The 12,500-nt window shown below is 45.4% G+C and overlaps 1 protein-coding gene across 7 annotated transcripts in view; it reads left to right on the top strand.

Annotated features, from left to right (window-relative positions):
- Nucleotides 1-12,500, top strand: part of CNTNAP1 (contactin associated protein 1) — a 354,100-nt gene that overhangs the window by 313,226 nt on the left and 28,374 nt on the right. For all 7 annotated transcript variants that reach the window (XM_056549087.1, XM_056549086.1, XM_056549085.1 and 4 more), the window contains 3 exons: nucleotides 2,928-3,101; nucleotides 7,868-8,086; nucleotides 12,007-12,246. In XM_056549087.1, coding sequence (XP_056405062.1) covers nucleotides 2,928-3,101; nucleotides 7,868-8,086; nucleotides 12,007-12,246 — 633 coding nt within the window. The remainder of the gene's footprint in view (nucleotides 1-2,927; nucleotides 3,102-7,867; nucleotides 8,087-12,006; nucleotides 12,247-12,500) is intronic.

Raw genomic sequence — 12,500 nt, 5'->3', positions numbered from 1 at the left:
ACATCATGTCTGGAGGAAACCAGGCACTGCCCATCACCTGCCCAATACCATCCCTACAGTGATCATGGTGGGGGCAGCATCATGTCTGGAGGAAACCAGGCACTGCCCATCACCTGCCCAATACCATCCCTACAGTGATCATGGTGGGGGCAGCATCATGTCTGGGGGAAACCAGGCACTGCCCATCACCTGCCCAATACCATCCCTACAGTGATCATGGTGGGGGCAGCATCATGTCTGGGGGAAACCAGGCACTGCCCATCACCTGCCCAATACCATCCCTACAGTGATCATGGTGGGGGCAGCATCATGTCTGGAGGAAACCAGGCACTGCCCATCACCTGCCTAATACCATCCCTACAGTGATCATGGTGGGGGCAGCATCATGTCTGGAGGAAACCAGGCACTGCCCATCACCTGCCCAATACCATCCCTACAGTGATCATGGTGGGGGCAGCATCATGTCTGGGGGAAACCAGGCACTGCCCATCACCTGCCCAATACCATCCCTACAGTGATCATGGTGGGGGCAGCATCATGTTGTGGGGACAGGGAGACTGGCAGTACAGTACAGAGCTCTGGACAATGGGGGACATTTATCATTGAGTTTACCCCTTTTTCTTGTGTATTTTTTTGAGCAAAAATGTGCGCAGTGACTTTCATTGCGTCTTTTTTGATAGAATATTTTCTGATGTTCTCTACGTGCTTGTGTACAATTTTGTGAATGTCCTTGAGCAGCCAGAGCCCAAACCCAATGGAACTTCCCTGGAGACCTGAAAATGACTTCCACCGTCCAACCTGACAGAGAGGATCTACAGAGAATAATGACAGAAAATCCCAAAATCCTATAGTGTAAACCTTGTGGCCTCATCCCCAAGAAGACTGGAGGCCGAAATCAATGCCAAATAGACTTCACCTAGGGCCTGAGTAAAGGGTCTGAATACTTTTGTTACTGTAAGATTTTAGTTTTTCCTTTCTAACATTCTATTGTCACATTATGGGGTACCGAGTGCAGAATGGTGGGGGGAAACTTTTTTTTTTTTTTTTGACAATTTTAGCACATGTAGCAGCACTAACAAAATGTAAAAAAAGAAAATGAAAGAGTGTGAAGATTTTCTGAACGCGTTGTATGCAGATATATTGTATACTGCGGGCTCATTGAGTTTAAATGGGTACTCCGCTGCTCAGCATTTGGAAAAAAATGTTCCGAACGCTGGAGACGGCAGTTCGTGACATCATAGCCCCACCCCCTCATGACGTCACGCCCCGCCCCGTCAATGCAAGTATATGGGAGAGGGCGTGGCGGCTGTCACGCCCCCTCCCATAGACTTGCATTGAGGGGGGGGCGTGATGCCACAAGGGGGCGGGACTATGATGTCACGAACTGCCGGCTCCAGCGTTCGGAACAGTTTGTTCCAAATACTGAGCAGCGGAGTACCCCTTTAAGGTGTGCTCACATGTACTTAATATGCTGCAGATTACAGCTATTAATTAATATTGATTGAGGGCAGGGTCACATGTAGCACATACGGCATATTTCACACTGCGGATGCTCCAGCGCAGTCAGAAGAGCGAGCTCCCTGCTGCGGCCGGGTAGCTCTGTGTTTCCACTCGTAGTGGCGTAGCAGGGAATCCACCTCTACAAATGGACACACAGAGGTACTGGCCGCAGCAGGGAGCTCGCTCTTGTATCTGCTGTTTGCAGTGTGACCTTACCCTAAATCCATGTACCCTAACAAACCACACATTTACATACTGCAAAAAAAAAAAGTATACATTACAGTAATGGACCAATGGAATCTTGTCCATTTCTTCAAAGTGAATTGGTACGCTATGGTGTACATTGCTGATGGTACTCTTAACGTATCAGTCATTTTCTAATGTGCATCTAGTCTTAAAGGCTCAAAGCTTCCGTCAACTAACCGGAACCAGGTCACGAGCAGCCCTGCATTTCTCAACACAAATGTTGGGGGCAGCACAGAGCCCTGTGCTGTTTCTTACTGCTGCCACACACAACCTGTAAAAGTCAAAAACACAAAAATGTAAATTGTCTAAAGGGGAGAAAAGGGAGAGCGCTTCTTGGTGTGATACTCAGAATAAAAATGAAATAAGACAGCAGCTCACCAGATTTGGTTGTGTAAGGTCATACACAACAATGGTAAGCGCATCAAGAGGTAGTGTATCCGCAGCCCTCCGGCTAGGCTAGGTATTCAATTGGTCTGGCTTCAAGGAGAACGCCGGCTCCACGTGGCGCAGGATACAAAAGGAATGGAGATCAGATAAAAATCAAGAGAGTTTATTTCCCAAGATGCAATGCGTTTCGCTGCGGGAAAGCAGCTTCATCAGGTATCATGATGAAGCTGCTTTCCCGCAGCGAAACGCGTTGCAATTTGGGAAATAAACTACCTCAATTTTATCTGATCTCAATTCCTTTTGTATCCTGCACCACGTGGAGCCGGTGGTCTCCTTGAAGCCAGACCGATTAATTAGTTCAAAGTGGGCAGCCTTAGTGGAAAGGGGGTGTTGCCTCCTTTGTGTGTCGAAGGTACCAAAACTTATGCCTGCAAACAGGCACAACGCCAAGACTAAGACCAGTGTGTGAGACCACTGGTCATAGTAAGTGCCTCCCATTGAATTTTTCTTATTTATTTTTTTAAAAAGAGGGGAAATTTGAGCTTTTAAAGGGGATAGGGGATAAGATGTCTGATTGTGGGGGTCCTGACTCTGGGACCCCCCACATTTCCTGTGCAGCACCCGGCATTTTATGGATCCTTTGGATAGGGGATAAGATGTCTAGGGGTGGAGTACCCCTTTAAAACCTTGAATGATGTGTATTTTAGTTGTATCTATAAGGCACCCTTAAGTATACAGGGGTGTCCGTATTAAGAAAACCTTTCTCCTCATGCTTTCTCCTTATTTGATGACAGGAAATAGCTGGAACGCGGTCACGTTCATGAAACCCGCCAGCCTTATTTACCCAACTTTCCAGCCAGACCAGAGTATGGACATCTCTTTCTACTTCAAGACCACTTCCTTGTCTGGGACATTTCTAGAAAACATGGCGAGTGACTTTAAGATCTTCATCAGGATAGAGCTGAATAGTGAGTGGAGCTCTTAGTATCTCTGGCCAAGGCTAGGAGTACGGGGGACCAAGGCTAGGAGTACGGGGGACCAAGGCTACGTGTATGGGGGACCAAGGCTACGTGTACGGGAGACCAAGGCTAGGTGTACGGGGGACCAAGGCTAGGTGTACAGGGGACCAAGGCTAGGTGTACGGGGGACCAAGGTTAGGAGTACGGGAGACCAAGGCTAGGTGTACGGGGGACTAAGGCTAGGTGTATGGGGGACCAAGGCTACGTGTACGGGGGACCAAGGCTAGGTGTACGGGGGACCAAGGCTACGTGTACGGGGGACCAAGGCTACGTGTACGGGGGACCAAGGCTACTTGTACGGGGGACCAAGGCTAGGTGTACGGGGGACCAAGGCTAGGTGTACGGGGGACCAAGGCTAGGTGTACGGGGGTCTTACGTGGGTCGTTTTGGCTGTAGGTATCACTGTATTTTATACTTATTGCCAGTCAGCACCTGGTTGCGCAGGTTAAAACAATGGTAAGTGCCCCACAGGTAAATCACGAGTGCTACACAGAACCTTAACAGCCGCATAGCTACATGTTGCTGCAAAAATCATCACTTGACAGACTAAGTCTAGAACATAGAATTTTTTTTGTCTGTACAGGTTTCTTCAAGTAATTATAGATTTAGGATACACAAACGTAAAAAAAAAAAAAAAAAAAAAAAAAAAAAAATATATATATATATATAATGGTACAATAAGGATATTTGTATACTAGTGGGAGTTTAGCTCGGTAGAAATGGGCAAACGGCATAAAACACCAGACAGAGACAGTGACACAGGGCTTCATGCAGGGCTTCTAATGCAGTTTTTTGCCCAACACAAAATACAAATTCACATTTGCATAAAACAAACCAAGAGCTGCTTGTCCAGCACTATCTAAACACTTAACTGGCCCTTAATATACAGGCGGCCTACTACTGGCCACTCCACAGAACAAACTTTAAAGGAGTACTGTAGTGGAGGGGGTCCCAGCAGTCCGATCTCCTGTACTGGGCCGTGGCAATCCGCAGGAAGGGGGCATTCTGTCCCGCATGACACGGTGGCCGACGCACTCCCTCCATGTACAGTATCTATATGGGATACATGGAGGGAGCGTGTTGGTCATCGCGTCATGCGGGACGGAATGCCCCCTTCCTGCGGATTGCCACGGCCCAGTACAGGAGATCTAGAACTTATCCATGATCCTTTGGATAGGGGATAAGTTATATTCCACTACAGTATTCCTTTAAAAAGTGTTACCTCACACCACTGCACATGTAACAAAGTCTACTTTAGGAGTACAACGCCTATCTGAGTCTGGTTACTTTCAGCTAGTTTTCACACCCAGTGACCAGTTTTCTTCAGCACCTGTGCTGATCTGGTGCTTATCTGAAAACCTGGTTTTGCCCAGGAACATTCATAAAAATCCAGGCCAAAAAACAGGACTTAACAAAAGTCCATAACAAGCTATGTTTGCTAGACATTTAAAGGGGTACTCTGGTGGAAAACAAAAGTTTTCTATCCTGGATTTCCCACATCTCACCCAGCTTTCCCCGGATGGTATACGTGCTTCTTGAAACCTAATCTCTACATATGGGGAAATATGATTCCTGACCACTACTCATGTCACATGTCTTACAATGCATTCATTTAAAGGGATATCTAGAATTTTAAAAACTGATGACCTATCCTAAGGATAGGCCAGAAGTATTAAAATCGGTGGTGGTCCCTGCAGTGCTCAAACACCACAGCGCACTGTACCTGCAGTTGCTGCACTGTTAGTATTGACAAGTACTGCAGTTTCGTCTCATACAAGTGAACGCGACAACACTTGATATATTGGCATTGACATGATGCTTCTAAATTGTGGGTATGACTGGAATCTGCCCTGTTCCCGGTCCCCTTGGCCGCTCCCCTTGGATCCCCTCCTTCTACCATTTGGGTTCGTCTCCTCACACAGTTTTAAAGTTGAGGAGACTGTGGGGTAAGTTCATCTATTCCAGGCACATATCTCCATATCGGTCTCCTCTTTTCCCTGTTTTCAGGAGCTTTTTTACTGGTTTGGATGATCCAGCTTTTCTTCCGTAGGCCACAGCAGAATGCCATAAGAATCAATCCCAATCCCTTCGCAATGGGGCTCGGCTCTCAGGCAGGGCTGGTGCAAGAATTTTTGCCACCCTAGGCAAAAGCAAATTTAGTTGCCCCCTTGACTCTGCCCATTGACATGCCCCACCTTACTACTGGGGTGACACACTGCAACAAGCCCCCTCCTCATGTAATTAGCTTTCTACTAGGGTGACACACTGTAACAAACCTCCTCCTCTCAGGCTGCTGGCTGAGCGAGTGATTCGGATGATGGTTGTCTTTCTTGAGACAGGCAGGGCGGCGGCGCCTCCCCCCCATAACAAGAGGGCACTCTACTTTTCCAGAGCCGGCCCTGCTCTTAGGGAACTCTGTTGGGGGTCTTATTGAGGGGACTCTGGGACCCATGTCCCCTGGGGTTCTAGAGAAGTCAGCAGCATCACCGCTTTATATCCTCCCTCCCTACTGTTTTTGAAGCTCTTTGTACGGCCTGTGCCCTCTTTGTCTCAGACCATGTCTTTGTTGGGATCCCCTCATGACCGACCTCAACCTCACTTTCTCTCAGCCCGAGAATGAGATTTGTTTCGGACAATGTAACCGTGCACACCACCGGATGGGTGCTCGATAAGGCCAAAATGTTAATGGCGATCCAAGAAGCATTTTCTGGCAGACCTCTTTTTGGAGAGTGATCCTCCTTTACAGACTATGCTCTTTTCTCCAGCATCTTTTATACAAGTAAAGACTTAGGGTCTATTCACACGGCAGAATTTTGGCTGGCGGAATTCGGCCTCAGGTTAAAGCCGATAGACTTCTATGGGATTCCGCACTCCCATTCACACTTCTGAATTTCCGCAAGCGGAAATTCAGAAGTGTGAATGGGAATGCGGAATCCCATAGAAGTCTTTGGCCTTCAACTTGAGGTGGAATTCCGCCAGCCAAAATTCTGCCATGTGAATAGACTCTTACCGTAGATCAGAGGCCACCATCTAATTGACACTATTCAAGCCTGTATACCCTTAACGTGGAGACACCTGGAACCTCCAAGTCTCTCTACCGAAAGTGGAAGACATTTAACGTATGGAGGATGTTATTGCTCGGGACCTTTTTCTCTGAACATGATCCTACTGGGTCCAGTTGAACCTAAAGCTCTTGTGTCCACCTGATCTCCCCCTTTTTTTGTTCTCTTCTTTTCTCCTTTTTCCTCTTTTCTCCTCAGTCTTTTCTTGGTCTTTTCCTCTCACTTTTTTTTTGGCCTTCTTCCAAGCTGTTTTTGATGGACTTGTTGCTGGGATTTTGTGGTGTGTTTCCCTTTTTTTATTTTATTTATATTTATTTATTTTAATTTTTTGAAGGCTCTTAGTTTTGATTCTTCTTTGAGGCTTCCATGACTTTTTCTACCAACGCTTATTTATGTTAATACATTAAAAAAAAAAGAAGTAAAATAAAAAGGGATAATGCTGCAGTACCTTACACTGCCACTACAGATAGTACAGCGATTGCAGGTAGGAGAAGAAGCATAGAGTTTGCACGGTTGCCACAGTCTCTTCAGTCACCTGCTGGTGGTGGTGCCAGGAGTAGGACCCCATCTTTCATAATAATAATGGCCTACCCTGAGGATAGACAATCACTATGTAAAACTAGATAACCCTTAACATTTCTTCCTTTACTACTCCTCGGCTGCCTCAGTGGCAGAGCATGCTGGGAGTTGACAGGGCTGATGCAAGGATTTTTGCCACCCTAGGCGAAAGCTCATTTTACCATCCCTTGAGCCTGCCCATTGACTCAACCCTTTGACACGCCCCACCTTTATACTGGAGTGACACACTGTAACAAACCTCCTCCTCATGTAATCACCTTAATACTGGGGTGACACACTGTAACAAACCCCCCTCCTCATGTAATCACCTTACTACTGGGGTGACACACTGTAACAAACCTCCTCCTCATCTAATCTCCTTACTACTGGGGTGACACACTGTAACAAACCTCCTCCTCATGTAATCGCCTTACATATTGGGGTGACACACTGTAACAATCCTCCTCCTCATGTAATCACCTTAATACTGGGGTGACACACTGTAACAAACCCCCTCCTCATGTAATCTCCATACTACTGGGGTGACACACTGTAACAAACCTCCTCCTCATGTAATCTCCTTACTACTGGGGTGACACACTGTAACAAACCTCCTCCCCATGTAATCTCCTTACTACTGGGGTGACACACTGTAACAAACCTCCTCCTCATGTAATTACCTTACTATTGGGGTGACACGGTGGTACTGACTGGGCGGGTGCTTCGGGTGAGCAGAGGCTTCAGATGTTAGCTGGCCACTAACTTTCTTGCAGAGTGGCACTCCCATCAGGTGGGCGCTTTAGGCAGCTGCCTATCTTACCTATAGGCAGAACCGTCCCTGGGAGTTTAGCTAGTCAGTCACAGGCTGGAGACCACCAATGTAAATTCTTCCCAGACCTGCGTATTTCTAGGCTACAAATTTGCCAATATACTCAAATATAATGACTGGTGAGAATCTATGGCCATAAAAAAAATTCATATATTGTCTGTAGAAAAGTGAATAGTTCGTGTGTGACAAACGTAAGATATTGTGTTCATTCTAAAACGAAGACGTCCTGTATGAGACAACAGGTGACACTTTCTCTTCTCCTCCAGCAACAAGAGACTTTGTGTTCATCTATGATATCGGGAACGGTCATGAAAATGTGACGGTGAAATATCCGTCCCCTCTGAATGACAACGAATGGCACGAGGTAAAAGCTGAAATGAACGTCAAACTTGCCCGTCTGAAGGTGGACAAAATGCCCTGGGTGATCCGCAACTTCCCCCTGCAGACCTATCTGAACACTTCGTACGATCGGCCCCTTTATGTAGGTGAGTGGAGGTTATACTGTACAGTATGTAACCGGAACTTTACTACAGTAAGTGGATTTACAGGGGTACTCTGCCAATATACATCTTATCCCCTATCCAAAGGATAGGGGATAAGATGCCTGATTGTAGGGGTACTGCAGATGGGACCCCCACGATCAATGTGCAGCACCCAGCATTCGTTCATGTCACGGCCACGCCCCTTGTGACATCACATCACGCTTCCTCAATGCAAGACCCGTCCCATAGACTTGCATTGAGGTGGCGTGGTGTGACATCATGAGGGGGCCCGCTCTAAGCGTTCCAAATGCTGGGGCAGCGGAGTAACCGTAAAATGCAAAAACAAAGAAAAGGGGTTTCCACTCACCCCTAAATTCACTGCTGGTTGCTGCCGGCTTGCAATAGTGCTAATAAGAAAGGAACGGGAAACTTCAAGAAAGAGATCCAGAACTCCAGATTTGTGGCTTAAAAAATCATTTATTCAGCTATATTAAGAAAATTTAAAACTATTCAGGGTGAACTAAAAAATATAAGAAAAACAACGCATATCAGATGTAAGAAACATGGAAAGTGTCGGCAGATAAGAGCCATTTTGCCCGTCTAGTCGGCCCAATATCCTAAATACTATCAGTAGTCCCTGGCCCTATCTTATATGAAGGATAGCCCTATGCCTATCCCGATCTTATATGAAGGATAGCCTTATAGCTATCTCTGTCTTATATGAAGGATAGCCTTATGCCTATCCCTATCTTATATGAAGGATAGCCTTATACCTATACCTATCTTATATGAAGCATAGCCTTATACCTATCCCTATTTTATATGAAGGATAGCCTTATGCCTATTCCTATCGTATATGAAGCATAGCCTTATACCTATCCCTATCTTATATGAAGCATAGCCTTATTCCTATCCCTATTTTATATGAAGGATAGCCTTATGCCTATCCCTATCTTATATGAAGGATAGCCTTATGCCTATCCCTATCTTATATGAAGGATAGCCTTATGCCTATCCCTATCTTATATGAAGGATAGCCTTATGCTTATCCCTATCTTATATGAAGGATAGCCTTATGCCTATCCCTATCTTATATTAAGCATAGCCTTATGCCTATCTCTATCTTATATAAAGGATAGCCTTATGTCTATCCCATGCATGCTTAAACTCCTTCACTGTATTTGCAGCGACCACTTCTGCAGGAAGGCTATTCCATGCATCCACTACTCTCTCAGTAAAGTAATACTTCCTGATATTACTGCACAAACCTTTCCCCTCTTGTGGTAGTCTTTCTCCTATATAAATCTCCTCTCCTCCTTTATAGGATTCCCTTTATGTATATAACATTTATATCATATCCCCTCTGTCTTCTCTTTCTTCTATACATGTTAAGATCCTTTAACCCAAGAGCACTTCCCTTTTTTTTACTGCTAATACCTCTCCCTATACATCCATAAGCACTCCCCTCTCTACTGCTAATACCTCTCCCTATACATCCATAAGCACTCCCCTCTCTACTGCTTATACCTCTCCCTATACATCCATGAGCACTTCCCTCTCCCTATACATCCATGAGCACTTCTCTCTTTCTACAGCTTATACCTCTCCTTATACACCCATGAGCACTTCTCTCTTTCTACTGCTTATACCTCTCCCTATACATCCATGAGCACTTCCCTCTTTCTACTGCTTATACCTCTCCCTATACATCCATGAGCACTTACTTCTTTCTACTGATTATACCTCTCCTTATACACCCATGAGCACTTCTCTCTTTCTACTGCTTATACCTCTCCCCATACATCCATGAGCACTTCCCTCTTTCTACTGCTTATACCTCTCCCTATACACCAAAGCATTCTGCTAGCATTTCCTGCTGCTCTATTACATTGTCTTCCTACCTTTAAAGGAGTACTCTGGTGCAGAGTATTCCTGCTCCGTCCTGCCCGAGCTGCAAAATAAATGAAAATAAACCATCCCTCACCTTCCTGGATTCCCGTGGAGCGCCACTACAGCTGATCGGTCCTCCGGTCCATCTCCTTCATACTTCCGTGTGTAACGAAGCGTCACATGGCGCTCAGCCTATTATGGGCCGAGGCAGAACATTGCGGCGGCCGGCCATAGGCTGAGCGCCATGTGACGCTTCGTTCACACAGAAGTATGAAGGAGATGGACCGGAGGACCGATCAGTTGTAGCGGCGCTCCGCGGGAACCCAGGAAGGTGAGGAAGGGTTTATTTTCATTTATTTTGCAGCCCGGGCAGGACGGAGCAGGAATACTCTGCACTAGAGTACTCCTTTAAGTCTTCTGAAATAATTACTCCTAAATCCCTTTCCTCAGATACTGAGGTCAGGACTGGATCACATATTCTATATTTCGCCCAAGGGTTTTTACGCCCCAGGTGCATTATTTTGCACTTGTCCACATTAAATGTCAGTGTCCAGAGTTCTTACTGTTCCTCTATTTTACCCAAATCCTTTTCCATTTGGTGGATCCCTCCAAGAACATCAACCCTGTTACATATCTTTGTGTCATCCGCAAAAAGACCAAAACCGAACCATCGAGACCTTCTGCAATATCACTAAGATATTAAACAAAATTGGTCCCAATATAGATCCCTGAGGTCCCCACTGGTAACTATACCGTGTTCTGACCTTCTTCACGGTCTAAGAAACAAATGTAACTCTCCGATTATATAAGAGAGAACCATAGAAGAAGCATCTTATATCTTTGTTAATATTTGTAGTTCACCCTGAATGTTTTTAGTTATTTCTGAAGAAAGCTGAACCATATTTAAAGCCACAAATCTGGAGTTCCGGCTTGTTTCCTTTTCGTTTCTCATAAGCAGATTTAATGGGGGAGATTTATCAAAACCTGTGCAAAGGAAAAGTTGCCCAGTTGCCCATAGCAACCAATCATGTCGCTTCTTTCATTTTTAACAAGGCCTGTGCAAAATAAAAGAAGCGATCTGATTGGTTGCTATGGGCAAGTGGGCAACTTTATCTCTGGATGGGTTTTGATAAATCTCCCCCAATGTGTCTAGCACCTGCACCTTGTTCCTGTGCCTGGTATTAACCCATAATTCTATGTAAGCAAATGGGGCCAAGCTGCAATTCCAAACATAACCCATGGACAAGAGTGCTGCTGTTACTGATCTTAAAGGGGTTATCCAGGAATAGAAAAAAATGAGCTAATTTCTTTTAAAAACCACTCCCAGTCTGTCTCCAGGTTGGGTGTGGTTCTGCAGATCAGTTCAATTGAAGTGAATGGAGCCAAGTTGTAATACCACACATAACATGGGGACAGATGTGTAGCTGTTTTTGTAAGAAATGAGCTCTGTTTTTCTATTCCTGGATGTTTTTCTATTCCTGGAGGGGTACTCCAGTGGAAAAATGTTTTCTTTTTTTCTTTTTTTAAATCAACTGGTAAATTAGATTTGTAAATTACTTCTATTAAAAAATCGTAATCCTTCCAGTACTTATCAGCTGCTGTATGCTCCACAGGAAGTTGTGTAGTTCTTTCCAGTCTGACCACAGTGCTCTCTGCTGACACCTCTGTTCATATCAATCATCAATCACCGTTTACATGGAGCTGCAGTCAAGCACGTGCACTGGCATTATCACTCGAAGCCTATAGGACTGATGGAAGTAGCCGAGTGCACGCAGAGGTCCCATTGACTTTGTATGAAGCCTCAGTGCACATGCTCGACCATTGCTCCATACAAGATCAGTGCAGTGAAGAAGAACGAGGAACATGGGATCCACAGTCTCTTGATCGATGGGACCACCAACAATCAGGAAATCACCAACATATAATAATGGGTGGACTTGAAATGAGCTCGAAATTAGCAACAAAAGCCAAATCTGAGTAGTAGTTGTGACTGTGTGATGTGACATCTCACCCGTGTTCATTAAAATTATCAGGTTCAGCAGATTACAGGATGAAACCTTACATTGGATGTCTCCGGGGACTTCGAATGAATGGTGTGACGCTAGATCTAGAAGGCAAGGCCAACGAATCTATAGGGGTGAGGACCAACTGCACCGGTCACTGTGAATATCCCCAGATGGAGTGTCAGAACGGCGCCCGCTGTGTGGAGAGGTACAGCCATTACACCTGTGACTGCAATGGAACCGGCTATGAAGGACCATTCTGCACCAGAGGTAACAAGGTTTAAGCACAGTGTAAGCTCCCTGCCGCCACAGCAGTACTGAGTGTGAACGTGTCCATGATCATAATGTAACTGGCCATACAATGATGTAACCTAAAGAGAAGAGTAATGGAATTCTGACATACGAGGTAATGAAATAAATACATACAGTAAAATCTCCCTTAGCGGACACCTCCCAATAGCGGACAGTTTTTAATTCCCTGGCAGAGTCCCATAAGACAATGTATTTGCACCCTCTGAATAGGG

This window comes from Hyla sarda, chromosome 12 (genome assembly GCF_029499605.1).
Source record: "Hyla sarda isolate aHylSar1 chromosome 12, aHylSar1.hap1, whole genome shotgun sequence".
NCBI lineage: Eukaryota > Metazoa > Chordata > Amphibia > Anura > Hylidae > Hyla > Hyla sarda.
Note: the sequence above shows the minus strand (reverse complement) of the source record. Positions and strands in the feature narration are given on the sequence as shown.